Here is a 21,074-nt window from a genome sequence, read left to right as displayed (position 1 = left end):
TTCAGAGTCTCTTCTGACATCCATTTTGATGTCTTCCTTTTTCCTAATTTATAAATGACCTTTTGTGAGTTTACTTAATGCCAAGAGGTTTGGTTTTGGACCTTTTGCTTTCTTCCTGTCTCATATTTTTTATGTCATCCTATAGTTCTTTTTGTCTTCGGCCATTAGTGTCTAATGCATGAAATCTGTTTTAAAGGTGATCTCTAAATTCAGGTGGGATATGTTGAAGGTCATATTTTGGCTCTCTTGAATATGTTTCAATTTCTTTCAGCTTCAGCCTGAATTAAAAATTTTCATTTGAGCAATTGATGGTCCATTTCAGTCTGACCCTGGTCTTGTTTTGGCTGTTTATATTGAGCTTTGCCCCCATCTCTTCCCACAGAAGTAGTCAGTTTGATTCTTGTATATTTCATTCTTGGGGTCCATGTGTATAGCTGTTTATGTTGTTTAACATCATGATAAATGGAGACAAGATTGAAGTTGTTAAACTTCATTTTACTTGGGTCCACCATTAACACTCATGGAAACCGCAGTTAAGAAATCATATTACATTAGGCAAGTCTGGTGCACAAGACCTCTTGAAAGAGTTCAAGAGCAAAGATATCATTCTGAGGACTAAGGTTCACCTTATCCAAGCCTTGGTATTTTCAATTGCCTCTTATGCATGTGAGAGTTGAACAATGAATAAGGAAGACCATAAAATAATTGATGCATTTGAGTTATGGTGTTGAAGGAGAATATTAAGAGCACCATGGACTGCCAGAAGAACAAAGAAATCTGGGATGGAAGAGGTACCGCCAAAATGTTCCTGAGAAGCCAGGATGGTCATAGTTCATCTCTCATACTTCAGACATGTTATCAAGAGGGACTAGTCCTTGAAGAAGGACATCATGCTTCATAAAGTGAAGGGTCAGAGAAAGAGAAGGCGAGAAACAACCCCAATGAGAGGATTGGCACAGTTGCAGTAGCAAGGGGCTCAGGCATAACAACGATTTTGAGGATGACACAGGACTGAGCAGTGTTTTGTTCTGTTGTGCATAGGGTCACTATGAGTCAGAACTGTCACAACTAGATGACACTTAACAACAATCAAGGTATAGAGACAGATAGGAAAGCTGTCATAGCTAAGTAGCAATTTCCTTTCTGCCCTGCCTTATAGGGGATGATTCTCCTACTTACCTATATTTTCTGTGTCAATAGTTTTCAAACATTTGTCAACCCCTCTTCACACTCTTTATAATTCATTAGAATCCCAAAGAGCATCTGTGAGTCAATCAATCATTGTTTCAGAATAAGACATTAAAATAGAAATTTAAAAATATTTACTAATTAATTTACTTTAAAATAAGTCACACATTCATTACATAGTAACATTATCAATATATTTTGTTTTGAAAACCTGCATTTTCTAAACAAAAAAATAATGAAAAGTATAGCTTTTGTACAAACTTATTTATAAAGGTCTTTAATGTCTCCCTTAACAGAAGTCAGCTGGATTCTCTTAGCAGCTTCTTCCTTCAATCTGTTGAAATATTGGTTGAAATTCATGAAGCAAAATAAACCCCAGCTGCACAGTGGTCAATGCTCAGTGGCTAACTGAAACTTCAGACTCATCAGTCACCCCACAGGAAAAGTCCATAATGAATTCTTGTAACTTTGCAAACCCAATGGGATTGTTCTGCTTTGTCCTATAGTATATCTAACAGTTAGAATCAACTCGATGCTAACAGTCTTGGTTTTTTATTTTGTATATGAAGAAAAAATTCAGTCTCATACAGATATAAAGGGGAAAAAAAGGAAGCATATATTAATAGCTTTTGCACTATTGTGGACATACTTCTTTGATATTGCATCCATATTTGGCAAGAAGCAGTTTCTTAAGGGTTACTTGCAGTGTGACTGAAACCATTTCAGTGTACTTACCATATTCTATTATATGAAAATGCATTGGTCTATCTTATACTTTGAAAGATTCTTTTACCCATGCATGATTTAGAAACATTATTATTAGGTCATCTGGAAAATATTATTTCACTGAATTATGTATATCTTCCAAGTGTTGACACATTTTATTATATAATTTAAAGCATCACTTTTGTTAATATTGAATCTTCAAGTAATAGGAATCTAGTTTTGATACTATACTATAGTTGTGCACATTACCAATGGGCAACTGGGTAGAGGTGCATGAGAACTCCTTGTTCATGACTTTAGAACTTCCTGTGCATCTATAAATATTATCAAATGAAAAGTAAAAAAAAATTAGTAGTTTTCTATGCTAATTCTGTCCAATAGAAATATAATGTGAGCCACAAACTTGAGCCCCACATGTAATTTTTTATTAGCCATTTAATTCAATATAACTCAATGTATCATTTGAACACATAATCAGTATATTAACATTAATTCAGTATTTTACATTATTTATTACTAAATCTTGGAAATCAGATGTATACTTTACATAAAACCTTTTGACCTCAAGGTCTGTTTGAACCTCAAGGTCAGCAGTTCAAACTCACCAACCACTCCTCAGAAACCCTATACAGGGTTGCTAAGGGTCAGAACTGACTCAACAGCACTTAACAAGAACAACAACAATTTGATCTGACCACATTTCAATTGTTCACTAGCCACATGTAGTGGCTGCTACATTTTAAAGTTAGTGGTAGGTATGTGGGATTTTATTATTTCTTGAGGTGTAATTACATCACGGGCATTTTCTTATTTCATGTATATCATAATCATTTGTGGGGAGGTAAAAGGGAAGCAAGCATTTTCACATTTAGGCCCCATTACTAAAAAAATGTTCTTTTTTCACAAGCAAACAGACAAACAAAAACTTGGCTTATTTTGTTCATTAATACAGAAACAAAAACTGAAGCGATTTCTGAATCCCACATTAACAATCAAAAGAATCGTATTGACGTCTCAGCCAAATGCCAAGGATCACAAGTAGAGAGTGAAAAGAAAGACCCCAAGATGAGACAAGGTATGTTTGGGCAATGGGGATGATTCCAGCAAGAGACACCAATTGTGGGTGAATCTTAGCCTCACTCTACCCCTGACTGTCAGGTTCTGACACAGTTGAGTTTGTAATCCCTCCTTTATTCTTTGTCACGTCTTCTCAAGGAAATGACATCAGAATTTCCTTGCACAGAAATATGCAAACCCAGTTGATTCACTCAGTTCTTACTAGTTAGTCAAGGTAACATTTGTATTTTTTTCCCTCTGTAAAAGATGATTGGTTTAACCTTTGAGTTTGTTGTAGAGGAAAAGGGAAAATAGAAAATAGGCACATAATCTTTCCTTTGCTGTTGCAAAGCAGCCAGTTTGGCAACATTATTAATTTTGGGAAAAACAGGGTATAGTTGCCAAATACCAATTCTGAAAATTAGATTGAATATAGGACCGTCAAGAAATGAGTAGCCTTTGTTAAACTCTGCTTTGCTATTTAGGCATATTTTTGACAAAATATATTCCTTGCCTACTATGTGAATTATACCAGATAATCTTGGTTTTTTTCTGTTAAATTACCATTACAATTGGTGCCAAACAGAGAAAAGCTATAATATGGTGGGTGGGTTCCTGGTGTGGCGCAGTGGGTTAATGCACCAGACTGAAAAGCCATTTGAACTGCAAGGTCGGCAGTTTAAGCTTACCAGCTGCTCCTCGGAAACCCTATACAGGGTCGCCATGGGTCGGAACCGACTCGACAGCACTTCATAACAACAACAACATAATATGGTGAGTTTACAGTCAGAAGTTATTGAACAGTGGGAATGCTTTGGGGTCTTGGCTTTGGGGTCTTGTCCTACCAATGCTATAGAAAATAGGAGGCCAGTGTTTCTGAACACCACATGGGCTTGTCAAATATGAATATGACTTATGAAAAATACTCACATAATTTCCATGAGTCCAAACATTTTGAAAAAATATGCTGTCAATAGAATTTTATCCCTATTTTTTTAAATAAAAAAAAGTAAGAATTGAAAATGAATGCCAATTTTGTTAGTCTTGAGTACGTTATAAAACAACATCTTATTGCGCTAGCTCTACTAATTAAGTGAGCTTTAATGTGTGTGTGGATGTGTCAGAGTGTTGGCCTATTGGTTTGTATTTTTTCCCCAGATGGAGGAAATGGAATACATTTTCTTTTCTTTTCTGTTTTTCTTTTTAATTAATTTTTTTAATGTCTGATGGCTGCGAACCGGAAGGTCAGCAGTTCGAAACTACCAGCTGCTCCGCGGGAGAAAGATGAGGCGATCTGCTCCCGTAAAGATTTACAGCCTCGGAAACCCTATTCAGGGTCGCTATGGGTCGAAACCGACTCGACGGCACTTAACAACAACAACAACAATTCATAAGCCATACTCATTCTTGATCTCCACCAAAAGGAGTCAGTGCATGTGGGCATGTGAAGAATGGAGACAGAGAGAAAGAGGTCATAAATCTTTTGAGATTCCATCTAAAGCTATTTTTATTTTGTTTTTCTTGAAACCTCTTGTTCATCTCATTGCATGTAAATTCAGGACAGGTGTTTGAAAACTCTTGTCTGAATCCAGTTTTGTAAGGAGCAGCCTTTGCAGCCGCATTCTTCAGCAGAAGGCTAGAGTGATGCTAATCTCTCTACTAATCTAATATGGCCATCTACATGAATCTCAGTTGCCCACTTAAATTAACTACATTAAACAGTCCACAAAGCCTGGGTGTTTTATTAAGGAACATTTTTTATGGGGAGGCTTATTAATAAATTATCAGGAATGAGACAAAAGGGACAGGGCTTCCGTTAAAGAGTTTAGATTGAAGAGATGGCAGCATCAAAGAGGCCTTTTTATTAGGACATCGAAGTTAAAAGTAGAAAGATGTGTTATCCGAATCCTCCTCTGGGGATTGTATCGGATTTGTTTCCTTATCGTCTAAGCTTTGTCCAAATCTTAAGAGCATCGTTTCCAAGGCAAGTAATGAGGCATCTCCTGCTTTTCTTCTGAAATTATTACCAGCTACAAAACACCTAATTATTGCAAGCTTTAAATAAATTTGATTTTATTCTACCATTGACACGGCACTTTAGTTTCCCTTTTCCCTCTGTGTTTTTAAACTTTCAACATTTGCTGATTAAATGATAGGCTGTCTGACTCATCAGCACTTTGCCTTCACAAAGTACTGCCATAGCACTGAGATCTCTTAGTTGATGAAACTGAGCATTCCCACTGTTCAATAGCTTCTGACTGTAAACTCACCATATTATGTTGTTGTTGTTGTTGTGAAGTGCCGTCGAGTCGGTTCCAACCCATAGCCACCCTGTATAGGGTTTCTGAGGAGCAGCTGGTGAGCTTAAACTGCCGACCTTGCAGTTCAAACGGCTTTGCAGTCTGGCGCATTAACCCACAGCGCCACCCCAGGACTTCATATTACAGCTTTTACTAAAAATTGCATGATTTAGAGAAGGATAAAAGAGTTCTGGTAGCATAGTTGTTACGAATCGGGCTGCTAACCTCAAGATCGGCAGTTCGAAACTACCAGCGGTTCTGCGGGAGAAAGATGAGGCTTTCTGCTCCCGTAAAGATTTACAGCCTTGGAAACGCCGTGCAGGGTCACTATGAGTCGGAACTGACTCCAAGGTACTTAACAACAACAAAAACAACATGAGTGACTGTGGTGGAGGAATCAAGAAGAATATATCGCTCACTTATTTTATTTTGACCACGGATATTTACATATAGGAGTGCTGGTGTGATGCTTTAGGATAAGCACTGGACTGCTAGCCACATGATTAGTGGTTCAAACCCACCAGCTGCTCTTTAGAAATGCTATACAGGGGTCTCTATGAATCAGAATGGACTTAGTGGCATTTAACAACGGCATTAACATATAGAGTCATCTTAGTCATCTTTCAAAACTTCTATCTATTGTTGTTACTGCCACTCATTAGATTTAATGAATTTCCATTGTGAGTTGGCGAGAGAAGAAAATGAGATGGCTAAGAGTGTGGAACGCTGGAGCCAGGCAGACTTGCTTTGTGGCTTTAAGCATTGCAACTAACCTCTCTGTATCCCTTAGTTTCCTCATCAGTAATATTGCCATAATAATATTACCCACACTTAAGAGTTGTTTTACAGATTAAAGAAATTAATATTGGTAAAGAGCACAGAACAATTCCTAGTATATTATATGTGTTATTTACTGTTGTTTTTAAGATTCAGCACCCTCCAAGTTCTGGCCCCATCTCATCTTTACAGCCTTGTCTTGATTTCACCCTTCTTTTACACTACACTATCTCTGGACATATGGACATGTTTAACATCTCCCTATCCATTTGCCTGCCCAGTTTTTTTTTATTTTTTATTTTGATTGATTGTCTTCACTTGTGAAATTTTCCCTCAGATTTTAAGCACTAGTGGCTACCCAAAATGGGGGGGTGGGGCCTACAAAGGCAAGAAGTGACTGGCTTACAAGCTTTCAAGAGGGAACCTAGATCCAGAGGGCATGGAGGAAGGTAGATATCCACTGAGTAGTATCCGATCTGTCTAGGCGGGGTTGATGAAAGAAGATGTGGATGGATCTCTTGTGATACAATGGTGAATAATTGTTATCAGGATTGATTGTGAGGGTTGAGGGTTGGAAATGTAAAGGTAGACGTTTTGTAGCAAAAGGAGGGAAGTGATTGACTTTATAGTCTAGGAGCAGAGGTTCCTGGGACCATCAAGGGACAAGAACAGAGAGTGGGACCCCACCCTGAGAAGCAGTGACGCCAGAGATGGAGGCAGAGATGATGACTTGGAGAGATGGAGCGGCTGGGGACTTTAGACCCAGAGAGGGAGAGGGGCTGTGTGCTGACAACTGGGGGGGGGGGTGCAGGGTATACCCTTTGGTTGGTTTATGATGCCTGGAAGGGATTGTAACCATGGCAATGAAACAATATATGATAAGAGGAATGTAAAGCAAATGTTCTCTCATGTAACCTATCACATAATTCACAATAAAACATTTAAAAAACAAAAACAAAAAAGAAAGAGAAAAAAGAAGAAAATGGTAGAAATACATAGAGTCACTGTACCAAAAACAATGGGCAATGTTCAATTATGTCAAAAGGTAAAACATAATACAGAGGGAACCTGTCCAATGTGCACTGAAGGCATTGACAAAGAACAAAGCTCCAGGAATTCATGGAATACAAATTGATATATTTCAACAAACTGATGCAGCACTAGAGCCACTTACTAAGGTGTGCCTGACCCATGCTATGGTATTTTCAATAGCCACATATGCATGTGAAAGTTGGACAATAAATAAAGAAGACAGTAAAAGAATTGATGCATTTGAGTTATGGTGTTGGAGGAAAATATTAAAATACCATGGACTGCCAAAGAACAAACTTTCTATGATTGTTACCAGAGGTGGGCTAGAAAGGAAAGTAATTCACTCATTAGAGAGTTAACTCAGGGTCAAGGCTGGAATTACACACATAAAGGGGAGGTTGGCAGAGCAATGATGGAGATAGGTGAAGACACGGAAATATGTAAGAATTAAAGGGTATTGATTTAAAAATATCTAAGTTTTTGAAAGAACATATTTGTTCATGGTTATATCCCTTGCTGTAAACACACCTATGAATGTGGGGGACCACACAGGGCTCAAAATGATAAAAATTTATTATCAAGCATCTTAATGCAATGAGTTGGTGAACCTGGGGGCTCAGGACCGCAGTCTCAGGGACACCATGATCAACTGTCATAACAGTCCACAAAGAAAATGTTCTACATCCTACTTTTTTGAGTAGTGACTGGGATCTTAAAAGCTCATAAGTGGCCATCTAAGGTACAACTAATTGTCTTTCCATATGCAGAAGAAAGAAAAGTTATAAAAATTTGAAGATGTTTGGAATAAACTAGTCCATTGGACCAATGGAACAAGTGAGCATCAGTCACCACAATTCCAAGACCAGATGAACTAGATGGTGCTTGGCTACCGTTATCTACTTTTCTGAAAGGAGTCACATTAGAAGGTTCCAGATAGAGTGGAAGAAAATGAGGAACAAAAACAAAAAATATAAAAAACACAAGATCTACTAGTCAGAAAGAGACTGGTAGAACCCAGGACTATGACTCTCAATCACCCTTCAGGTATGGAATGAAACTCATCCTTATGGCCTCATTTTCAGCCAAGCTTGTTGTTATTGTTAAGTGCCATTGAGTTGGTCCCGAACATAGCGACCCTGTATAGGGTTTCCGAGGAGCAACTGACGGACTTGAACTGCCGACCTTGCAATTCAAACCGACTTTGTGCAGTTCAGTACATTAACCCACAGTGTGCAGCAAATAGATATATTGGGAGAACAATGCTAGTAAGTTATGCTCACCATGAAATCAAAAGGATAACATTTAGCTAAGGACAAAGTTGAGAAGAGTTTGGAAGGAAGGTTTAATGAAAATAACAATCTCATGGAAGAAGTGGGAAAACTGTTGTTACATGGATGTGATTGCAATCATTGAAACAAAATAAAATGTATGGTTTGTAGACTATAAAACTGATGATATAAAACTGATGATCTTCTCTGTAAATCTTCACGGAATTAACAAAAAAAGTTTTAAAATGTAATAAATAACACTGAGGTGTCTTAACTTGGAGATTGTTCAAGATTTCTGTGGTCTATTAGCCAAATTAGGACAACAACAGGAATGATGGAAAATTAAACTTTAACAGACCAAAGCAGAATCCCCTCCCTGGTAAGCCTATAAACCCGTGTTTTTGCACACTGGACAATCAAGCCCTTAGCAAATGTAATTTGCAACTATGTGATATGATTTTAGAGCTAGCAAGGTTAAACATGTAATCCAAGATAATGATATTATATTGCATATATAAAATCCCTTCCATGACACTGAGAGGCCTTTTATTTTATTCTTCTTAAGTAATGCTTTCCTTATCCAAGGTCTCATTCTTTTCCATATAAAGTTAATGATCTATTGGAATCTGGATTGGATTTGCATTATATTCGTTGAGTGTTTTGGATACTGTTCACATTTTCACAATGTTAAGTCTTCCTATCTATGAACATGGCATATTATTCCATTTAAAAAAAAAAAAAATCTCTTTTGTTTTCTTGTATTAGTGCTATGTAGTTTTCTTTGCCTTATAACTCTATTGAATAAGAGTGGTGATAAAGAGCATCCTTTTTTAGTTCCTGTTTGCAAAAGGTATGCTTTTAGTTTCTCTCCATTGAGAGTAATGTTGACTTTTGGATTTGTATATATGGCCTTAATTATGTTGAAAATTTTCTCTTCTGTTCCTATGTTATTGAGTGTTTTTACCAGGGATATTGAATTTATCAAAAGTCTTTTCTGCATCAATTAGTAAGATCATGTTGTTATTTTTCTTTGTTTTATTTATGTTGTAGATTATGTTGATTGTTCTTCAAATATTGAACCATCCTTGCATACCTAATAAGAATCCCACTTGGTCATGATGCATTCTATTTTTGATATATTGTTGAATTCTATTGGCTAGGATTTTGTTGAATATTTTCACATCTATGTTCCTGAGGGATATTGGTCTATAGTATTCTTTGTTAGTGATATCTTTGCCTGGTTTTAGTATCAGGGTTATACTCGCTTCATAAAATGTATTTTGGAGTTTTCCATCCTTTCTATGCTTTGGAGTAGTTTGCGTAGAATTGGTATTGAAATGTCACAGTCATTCAAAGCTCTATGGAGCACTGAGCCCATTGACAAGGACCTAGCCATGGAGGGCTAGATCTGAGAGTGTAGTTTCCAGCTGATATGAAGTGTGGGGTGGTGTACAACTACACCCACATTTGCAGATAGTACCCAGTTAATCTAGCTTCAATGTCTTGAGGACCAGAGCTCAAGTAGAGGAAGATGAAGAAATTTGATACAGGAACCAAATGTAAATTGCTACAATTTGATATACTTGACCTATACTTATGGATACAGTAGCTCATAATACCAACCAAGAGTGAAGGAGTCTTCATATCAAGAATCAAGCCTATCCCTTTGGTTTACAGGGTTGATGGTGTTGTTAGGTGCCATCGAGTTGGTACTGACACATAGCCACCCTATGCACAACAGAACGAAACACTGCCTGATCCTGGGCCAACCTCACTATTGTTGCCACGCTTGAATCCATAGATGCTGCCACGTGGCCATTCCATGTCATTGGGGGTCTTCCTCTTTTTCTCTGACCCTCCACCTTACCAAACATGATATCCTTCCCCAGAGAGTGGTCCCTCCTGACAATATGTCTGAAGTATGAGAGATGAAGTTTGGCCTTCTTGGCCTCCAAGGAGCACACTGGTTGCACTTCTTCCAAAATGGATCTATTGGTTCTTTTATCAGCCCATGGCATTTTCAATATTCTCCTCCAATGTCATAGCTCAAAAGCATGAATTCTTCTATGGTCTTCCTTATTCATTGTCCAGCTTTCATATGCATATGAGGTTACTGAAAATACCATGGCTTGAGTCAGGCACACCTTAGTCCTCAAGCTGACATCTTTGCTCTTTAACATTTGATAAGGACAGGCAATTTAGACATTGGCTACCTAAAATGAGGGGAGGGGGGCTATAAAGGTATGAAGTGACTGGCTTAGAAATTTTCAAGATGGAGTTTAGTTTCAGAGTGTGCAGGGAAGGTAGAATCCCCACTGAATAGTTCCATCTTGTCTAGATGGGTTTGGTGAAAGGAGATGGGGATGGAATTCTTTTGATTCAACAGTGAGTAATTATTATTATGCCTAAATGTGATTGTCACAACTGTTAAGGTAGAAGTTTTGTAACATAAAGGGAAAGTAGTAAATGTTACATTCCAGTAACAGAGGACCCTAGGACTATCATTGGAGAAGAACATGAGCAGAATGTGGAACCCTAACCAGAGAAGCAGTGACACCAGAGATGAAGGCAGAGATGATGACATGGAGAGATAGAGCAGCTGAGAACTCTACACTCATGGAAAGAGAGGGACTGGGTGCTGGCAGCCAGGAGGCAGGCTTGCAGAATGTGCCCTTGGGTTGTTTAAATGATTATATGTTCCTGAGTGTTTTTGTGTACATTGAAAAAAGGAAAAGAAAAAACAAAACAATAAACAGAGGGAATAGAAGCAAATACTGTTGAATGATGATGCATTGAGGGGCTTGTAATCATTGAAATGAAATGAAATACGATAGGATGAGTTAAAAACCAATGTTCTCCCATGTAAACTATCACTCAATATACAATAAAAGCTTAAAATTAAATAAATAAATAAACTTTATGGAGTACAGATGTTCTCAGCACACATAGGGTTGTCATGAGTCAGAACTGACTCCATGGCAGCTATCTTGGTTTTTGTTTTTGTGGTTGTTATTGTTGTTAGGCTTGATCAAGTCAGTTCAGACTCATAGTGACCATATGCACAACAGAACAAAACATGTCAAGCACCATCCTCACAATTGTTATTACATTTTTGTTCATTGTTGCTGCCACTGTGTCAGTCTATCTCGTTGGTCTTTCTCTTTTTCGATGACTCTCTATTTTATCTAGCGTGATGTACTTCTGCTGGGACTGGTTCCTCCTGTAATAGGTCTGAAATATGAGAGCCAGCTTTGTGGCTTCTAAAGAACAGTCTGGCTGTAATTCCAGGCACATTTGTTTGTTTTTCTAGAGGTTCATGTACATTAAATATTCTTTTCCAATGCCATAATTCAAATGCTTCAATTCCCTATGGTTTTCTTTATTCATTGTTCAACTTTCACATGCATATAACACAATTGCAAATGCTATGACTTGGGTCAGGTGCACCTTAGTCCTCAAACTGATCTGTTTGCTGTTGAACAAAGGTCTTTAATGAGGTCTTGTGCAGCAGATTTGCTCAATACACTTGATGGTTTGATCTCTTGACTATTGCTTTCATGAGTGTTGATGGTGGAGCCAAGTAAAATGAAGTTTTTGACAACTTCAATCTTTTCTCCATTTATCATGCTATTTATTGGTCCAGTAGTGAGGATTTTTGCTTTCTTTACTTTAAGGGCAATCTACACTGAAGGCTGTAATCTCTGATCTTCATTAGTAAGTTTTTAAAGTGCTCTTCACTTCCAACAACAAGATTCTATCATCTGCATATCCTGGTTGCTAATGAGTATTCTAATCATAATGTCATGTTTCTCTTCATATAATCCAGCTTCTTGGATTATTTTTTTCAGTATACAGATTAAGTTTCATAAAATGATACAACCCTGGCACATGCTTTTCCTGATTTTAAACCGTTAAACATCCCTGCTTCTGTTCAAATTACTTCCTCTTGAGCACAATTGAGTATTCTGGAATACCTACCCTTCACAATGTAAATCTGTAATTTTAGTTTGGTACTTGTAAAAATGGGTGTGGGGGCAGCGTCTGACCTCCCTGACCTTTCCTAAGAGGGAAGGAAAATCAAATATCCTCATGAGCACAATTAAGTGTTCTGGAATATCCATTTTTTGCAATGTTAATACATAATTTTAGTTTTGTCTTGTAAAAATGGGTGTGGTGGCAGCATCTAACCTCCTCTGTCATTTCCTAAGGGGGAATGAAAATCAAAGTTCACATCAGCTCAAGACAGATCGATTCCTGTGTGTTAGGTCAGGCATGCCTCCAACTATCTACTGTCTTTATAAATATGACACCATCCCTCCATCCCACAGCACTCTGTTCAGTTGGGTTTTATAAATCATTGCAATGACCACACAAAATCCAGATACCATACTTATAGTTAAGAGTTTTATTAAGGACACTTATAGTTCACAGTACAGGATCAGAAATGCTCAGGGCACAGTTCTTTGGTCAAGACAACATTTTCCTAACCATGCCCACAAGTAGGTCTCTCATCGGTCCTCAGTCCTTCAGCTGAGTATCCCATTGGTCTTTGCCCTACAAGATTCTTTTAGCACTGCTGATAAATATCCAAAAGGTATTCTGCTATACTCTAAAACTCAGTCTGGTGGTGCTCAATTCTAGCTCCTTGGTTCAGCAAACCTAGCTCCTCAATTAAGTGTGGAGAGGCACCCCACTCTACAAGTAAACTTCCTACCTGAAGGCACTCAGCTTTATAAGTTCTGTGGGCAAGGACATTTACTGTTTTGTCTAGTGCTCTGGCTCTTGGTTCTGCTGCTGCTCCCTGAGTATCACACCTGTCTCCTGGGTCCTGGGACCAGGAGGTTCACTGGATAGGGATTCCAGGATCCAAAGGACACATTTCACTTCTGGTTCTTCATCCTTGAAGATAGTAAGATTCCCCCATTCATGCTTCTGAGATGGCTCTTTTTATATCCACCTTAGAGTTCTTGTTTTTACAACCACAATTACAATTTACAATCACAGTTAGTCTTGTTAACAATCACTCACAACTGAATCTTATAATCCTGTCAGTATCTCCCCCTACTCTCTTCCATCATGAAAAAGACATTTAGTGGGAGTTACAAAGACTAAGATTATAAGAAACATAGTAAGTAGTTCACTGCACCACAGTATTCAACTCAGGTCATCAGTAAATCTAATTCTTTATGCAGACTCTGGTGTGGTACTGTAGGATAAGCACAGGACTGCTAACCACAGGTTGGCAGTTCAACCCACCAGACACTCTTGGAAACTATACAGGGTTGCTATGACTTGAAACATACTCTACAGTGTATAACAGCAACAACAACAATTCTTGATATAGGACATGGAAATTAGGTTGGGAAAATATAAACAGTGGGCAGGATTCATTGTCAGTGCCCCTATTACCACAAAAAGTCAATGACTAGTGGTGGTGATAGTAGTGGTCATGTGCCATCGAGTCGATTCTGACTCATAGCGACCCAGTATTGAGTTCCTGAAACTATAACTCTCCATGGGAGCAAAAAGCCTTATCTTTCTCCCATGGAATGGCTGGTAGGTTCGATCTGCTGACCTTGCAGTTAGCAGCCCAACGTTTAATCCATTATGCTACCAGTATACGATATAGTTAAATGCTTTGGCACAAAATCGGGGGTGAAATAATAAGGACATTTAATTAAATGGAGAAGATTAACATTAAAAAGGAGAAAATCGAGTACAGTTTTGATTACAGAAGGTAACCAGTTACAGAGATTAAAAGGAGGAGAGTCATCATCAAGTTCATTGATGTGTATGTAACCAAGTAGATTGTTGTTATGCTTTCTAACTGTTTTGTTCTACTGTATGTGAAGTGATGTGCTAAGAAGAAATCTAGCAATGTTCTTATGTAATACAGTCCTGGTAAGGAAGTATTGAGAAGTATTAAGAATTATTAAGAATTCCATTCTTCTATAGAATTGGCTGTTATTTAGCATTTGCTGTTTCCATAGACATGCTACATTTTTTTTAAGCCCAACAAAGTTTTAGAGGCCAAAATAGGTCAAAGATAGGTAGAAAAGCTAAAGTAGGAAACCAGTGATTCCACCTGTTTGTAAAGACTTTAAGATGTGTTCCCCATGTTTTATCACATTCTCCCTAAAATGTGGTCAAGCCCACCTATGGTTGTTTGATTCCACCTCCCTCTAAGACACATGGAGGAAATCCCACCTCTTCATCTTAATGGGGACTCATCAACAAAGAGGAGGTGGAATGGAAGCACATCAGTTCAGCTATTTTAATACTCACTATTCTTCCTTCCATAAAACCCAAACATTCAGCTGAATGCCTTAAGACACATAGCTGTTATACATTCATTTTTTATCTAATTTGTCTGAGATCTAAGCTTCTTGTGAAGAACCGAGATCAAAGGATTTGATTCTTTCTGATGTTGGCTCTGACATATAATGTGTGCTGACTTAGTTCTGTCTATAACCTCACAGTGGGAGGTGACCAACCTTCCTAGGCACCTTTACACAGTGAACTTTCATTCGACTGGTGAGTCTGTCAGGTATGTGCCTGATTGGAATGGCCATGTAAATAATTCATGGGGAGATTCTTAAATGTTTTTGGGTCTGCAAAGGCAAGCTACCCCTGTTAGTCTTTTATGAATAGACACAGACTTGTGGAACATGAGGGAACAGATTTCGAATGACAATCTCTTAACAATACAATAGGATAACAATATCTTCAATGGATTGAAAATAGGTGACTTGCAGTGTTTGATTCCTTAGATAGGAAGTTGTGTTGGTTTTACCAAGGGGTACAATACAAAGTCTTTTTTTTTTCCTTTTTAAGTGTCTTTTACCTGAAGATTTATTATTCATCATCTTTGGTTATTTGCTGATCCTGATAAACTATCTCTTTCCCCCCTAGTTATACCATAATTATAGAAATTATATTAAGCTCAGTGATTGGGATAGGAATAGGTATAATGAGGGAACAAGGTTGAGGCATAATTTTTTTCCTTTTCTGAAAGAACTCAGAGTCTTCAGAGGAAGACAAGACTGATATGCAAGGAAAGGTGACCAGCAATAGAAGAAGCTGCACAGGTCAAATGAGAAACCCCAGTCCACAATTATTGAGGCAGAAATCAATGTCATTTGATCTGTCAAGAAAACTTCCAGAAGGAGTCACAAATCCCATAGGGAAGACAGACAACCTGAAAATTCTCATAGTTCTAAGCACTAGAATTCTTTACAAGGTCATGGCAGATACATAGACAAAAATACTGTGGAAAAGGAGAAAGACAATATGATTAACACGAGTTTCACAAAATATTGATTGATGTACCATGGAAACAATAGAAATACATGATTACTTTATCTCATTTTAATACTTCAAATCAAAAGCATATCATATGTATTTATATTGTTACCTTCTCTCTTCCTCACTTCACTTCCCATTCATTGAAGTAGGAAATTGATGCCTTCCACCCTCACCAACAGACCAATAAATAATATCATAATAAATGGAGAAAAGATTGATGTTTTCAAAGACTTTATTTTGCTTGGATCCACCATCAACACTCATGGAAAAAGCAGTCAGGAAATCAAATGACATACTGTGTTAGGCAAATCTGAAGCACAAGACCTCTTTACATTAAACAAGAGCAAATATGTCAGTTTTAGTACCAAGGTGTGCTTTACCCAAGCATATTATTTTTAATAGTCTCAAGTTATTGATGGTGTTGTCAAGGGCATGTTGAGTCTGTTTCAACTCATAGTGAACTGATAGGATTTCCAAGGAGCAACTGGTGACTTTGAACCACTGACCTTGTGTTCAAACAGACCTTGCAACCCAGGGCTTTCCCTATAGTGCCTCATCAGGATTCCTTAATAGCCTCATATCCATGTGAAGTTGGACAATGAATAAACAAGACCATAGATGAATTGACGCATTGAGTTATGGTTTTGGAGAGGAATATTAAAAGTACCATGGACTGCCAGAAGAACAAACCAATCTACATTGGAAAAATACAGCCATAATGCTCCTTAGAAGACAGATGGCCAGAATTTGTTTCTAATATTTTGGGCATATTTTCAGGAGGGACCAGTCCATAGAGAGGGGCATCATGCTTGTTAAAATGGAGGTCAGCAAAAATGAGAGAGAGCCCCAGTAAGATGGATTGGCACAATGGCAGCAGCAATGGGCTCAAGTATCACAGTGATTGTATGGTTGGTCCAGGAATGGGCAGCGTTTCATCCTGTTACACGTAAGGCTGCTATAAGTCAGAATTAACTCAACAACAACTAACAAACAACAACCCTAATATTGTCTCTTACAGTACAGTATAGACGAGATTACTGACTCCTAACAAAAATCAAGACTGCTCTCAATAAGTTGAGAAAGGGGCACAATACACAGGTTAATAAACGAGTATTTTCATTGTCTATAAAACAGTGGTTAATAAATTAGTGGTAAAGTATGAGAAAACCAGTGGTGGGGATTGCAGATGACAGTATTGCCACCACCTGCCCAGTGGGTAAAACAGTTCTCAACATTTTCCCACTGTAAGACACATGTAATATTACATTTAAAGGTATGACATACCCTTAGATATATATCCACACAAACATGCATGTACCCAACAATACATTAGTCTCAACGCTATAGCTCAGTCTTTAACTTTGCACAGTATTGTGTGGTGTTTAGGATACAGACTCTGGAACCAAAAATTCTGGATTGTGTAAAACAAATTCACTGTTTTCTGCATGGTCTTGAGGAAGTCACTTAATCTCTCTGTGCATTAGCCACTAAAGAATGAAGACCAGAAGAGTTGTGGGATGACATTAAGAATATCATACAAGAAGAAAACAAAAAGTCATTAAGAAGACAAGAAGAAAGAAAAGAACAAAATGGATATGAGAAGAGACTCTGAAACTTGTTCTCCAGCATGCAGATGCTAAAGCAAATGAAAGAAATGAGGAGGCAAAACACCCGAACAGAAAATTTTAAATGGCAGCTTGAGAAGACAATGTCAAATATTATAATGAAACGTGTATATACCTGGAGTTAGAAAATCAAAAGGGAAGAACACGTTCAGTATTCTCAAGCAGAAAAAAACTGAGGAAAAACAAGCGTCTCAACTTGATATACTGAAAGATCCTGTGGGCAAAGTATTGAATGATGCAGAAAGCATCCAAAGAAGATGGAAGGAATGCACAGATTCATTGCACCAAAAAGAAATGGTTGATGCTCAACCATTTCAAGAAGTAGCATATGATCAAGAGCCAATGATACTCAAGGAAGAAGTCCAATGTGTGCTAAAGGCATTGGCAAAGAAAATACCTCCAGAAATTGATGGACTACAATTTCAAATCGTTGAACAAACAGTCAAAGCCCTGTAGTTGCTCATACATCTATGTCATGAAATTTGGAAGACAACACCTGGCCAACTGATTGGAAGGATGCATGCTTGTGCCCATTCCAAAGAGAAGTGACCTAATGGAATGTGGAAAACATTGAACAACATCATTAACACTACATGAAAGAAAAATTTTGTTAAAGATAATAAAAAAGATGACTAGAACAGTACAATGATAAAGGAACTTCCAGAGGAACAAGCTGGAATCAGATAAGGATGTAGAATGAAGGATTTCACTGCTGAAGTCAGATGGACCTTGGCTGAAAGCAGAGAATTTAAGAAAGTTGTTTACCTGTGCTTTATTGACTACTAAGGCTTTCAGTTGGATTGTGTGGCTCAGGACAAGCTATGGACAACATTGTGAAGAATGAGTATTCCAGAACACTTAATTGCACTCATAAAGAGCCTACACAGAGATAAGAGACAGTCATTCAAAGGGAACAAGGTGACACTGAATTGTTTAAAATCAGGAAGAGTGTACACCAGGATTGTATTCTTTCACTATAATTATTTAATCTGTATGCTGATCAAATAATCCGAGAGGCTGGATTATGCCAAAAAGACTGTGGCATCAGGGAGACTCATTAACAACCTGCAACATGCAGTTACAACCTTGCTTGCTAAAGCCAAAAAGGGCTTAAAATACTTAACTGATGAAGATTAAAGACCACAGCTTTTGGTATAGGTTGCACCTCAATGTAAAGAAAGCAAAAACTCCCACCACTGAATCAATAAATAACATCCATATAAATGGAGAAAAGATTGAAGTTGGCAAATACCTCATTTTGCTCAGACCTACCATCAACAACACTTATGGAAGCAGCAGTCAAGAAATCAAATGACATGTTACATTAGACAAATCTGCTTCACAAGACCTTAAAGTGTCCAAGAGCAAAGATGTCAGTTGAAGGACCAAGGTGTGTCTAATCCAAGTCATAGTATTTCCAGTATCTTCATATGCATGTGAAAGTTGGACAATGAATATGCAGAACAACTTAAGAATTGATGCATCTGAGTTATGGTGCTGGAGAAGAATACTAAAAGTACCATGAAAGAAGAAACAAATCTGTCTTGGAAGACGTATAGCCAGAATACTCCTTAGAAGCAAGGATGATGAGACTGTGTCTTTCATTCTTCAGACATGTTATCAGGAGGGACCAGTCCCTGAAGAAAGACATCATACTGGTAAAGTGGAGTTTCAGCTAAAAAGAGGACGATCCCTAATGAGATGAATTGGCACAGTGGCAGCTGCAATAGGCTCAAGTGTTAACAATGATTGTGAGGTTGGTGCAGGACTGGGCAGTGTTTCATTCTGTTGTGCAATGAGTAGGAACTGACTTGATAGCATATAAAAACAATAACTCACCATACTGCAAGTAGAAGATCTTCAAGAAATGATTAGGAAATGAAGCCAAACTGGTTCCAGAATGCCCTGTCAGAAGGAAAAGTGCATAGTAACATGAGCATATTTTGATTGAATGTTTAAAATCCTTCCTTTACTTATGATTTCTTCAACAACCATATATATCTCTTACTTACTATTTGTTAGCCACACATTTCTTGTTTCTGTTTTTCAATCAGTTCTCTGTGGTTTCTGCCTCAAGACCTTGCCCCAAGCTAGTCCTTCTGCCCTAATTCTCTTATTCTGGTTATTTTGCATAACTGGCAATTACTCATTATTCAAATCTCAACTATGTGATATGTATCACCTCCCCAGAAAAACCTTACTTAACACCATTCTAAAGGAGATTTCTGGCCTTTATCATCATCTATATCTTCATTAACATTTATCTCTCGGTGATATTTTCTTGTTATGTTTAGTTACTATGGTTCAAACTCTATATTTGCATGGATCTTGTCAGCCTTGTTCATTGCAGTGTTCCCTTTTGTATAACCAGCACATAGTAAATGCTCAACAAAGATTTGTTCTATAAATAAGTTAATTATCCATATTAGTAAATATCTTAAATGTACTAATCACCACATACTAATAAAGGTAAGCTCCTTCTTAATCTAGCAAGACTCTAAATGTATGAGTTTCCACCATTGCCATTGGATAGTGCATCTTTTTAGGAAAAATGTACTTCTAAAGAATATTTGGAAAACTGTAAGGTGATACAAGTCAATATTTTATTATTTGGCAATATGTTTTCAAGAATTCAAATTAAACATTTTGCATTCTATTAAATATGTTGTTGTTGTTAAGTGCCATGGGGTCAGTTCCGACCCTTAGTGACCCTGTATAGGGTTTCCGAGGAGTGGCTGGTGAGCTTGTACCACTGACTTTGCAGTTCAAACCAACTTTGCTGTCCAGCGCATTACTCCACAGTACCATGGAAAATGAAATTTATTTCTTTTCCTTCTTCAGATCTGAGGATGAAGGTCATGCTGGGCAAGCTGAACCAGCTCCCCCACCAGCCACTGAATGGAGTGTCCAGAAGAAAGTTTCACCACTGTGGTGTGCCCGAAGAGGGTAGCAGCGGAAAAGAAGCAACTGTGTCTGCTCCTAGTATTACCAGCATCACGTCCCACAGACACACCTGTCCTCCAGGCTTTCCTGTTCAGGTGTACCTGCAGGAGACTGACAAATGGAAGGAGACCCAAGAGCAGCTGCTTAGATACCAGTTGGCAGGACAAGATCAGCGGCTGATGCTCTGCCCAAACCTGCCCAGACAAGAGGAGCAGAAGTTGCAGGGTCAGAGTTGTCTGAGCAAGGCCAGCAGCAACTTGGGACTTTCCTAAGAGAAGAAATCTTCTGTGGTGCCATTGAGGCATTGTTCCTTCATTTAGTACATCCAGAGACCATTCGGGAGCAGCTGTGAGCAGAAAGTGTTGTGAGCCATTTGGGCTTTAAAATATTTCTGTATAATGAGAAGGGGAAATGAGGTCTGACCTATGGTAATGACTAAGGGAAATTGTAGACTCTGGATTTCTCTTTCAACTTAAATATGGAAGTGAATCATATAAATGCTTGAAGACTGAAACTTTCTAATATGCTTTCTGTATTCATAGCTAATCCTAATCCAATGTCAGGCAAATAATTTGTTCTTAGATAACACGTACTTCATTTTTTTGTTGTTACTTTTTTTTAGTTATCGATTTGCCTTCTGGGAGTCCTGATGTGGGGTTATAGGATAAGTACTGAACTGTTATCCCAAAGGTTGGGGGTTCCATCCCACCAGCTGCTCTTCAGAAATCCTATGAGTTAGAACCGATTCGATGTCACTTAACAACAGCAAATTACCTTCTGAGGCCTTGTGTGGTGGTGTAGGATAAGCACTGGACTGGTAAACACAAGGCCAGCAGTTCAAACCCATAAACCAC

At 38.0% G+C, this 21,074-nt stretch overlaps 1 protein-coding gene across 1 annotated transcript in view; it reads left to right on the top strand.

Annotated features, from left to right (window-relative positions):
* PKHD1 (polycystic kidney and hepatic disease 1 (autosomal recessive)) overlaps window positions 1-20,572 on the top strand; it is a 722,421-nt gene extending 701,849 nt beyond the window's left edge. Inside the window, 3 exon segments of the mRNA XM_006835767.1 lie at window positions 2,867-2,989; window positions 20,119-20,502; window positions 20,505-20,572. Coding sequence (XP_006835830.1) covers window positions 2,867-2,989; window positions 20,119-20,502; window positions 20,505-20,572 — 575 coding nt within the window.
* Window positions 20,573-21,074: the final 502 nt, after the last annotated feature.

This window comes from Chrysochloris asiatica, unplaced genomic scaffold, assembly GCF_000296735.1.
Source record: "Chrysochloris asiatica unplaced genomic scaffold, ChrAsi1.0 scaffold00019, whole genome shotgun sequence".
NCBI classification, from domain to species: domain Eukaryota; kingdom Metazoa; phylum Chordata; class Mammalia; order Afrosoricida; family Chrysochloridae; genus Chrysochloris; species Chrysochloris asiatica.
This window is presented reverse-complemented; position numbering and strand designations above follow the sequence as displayed.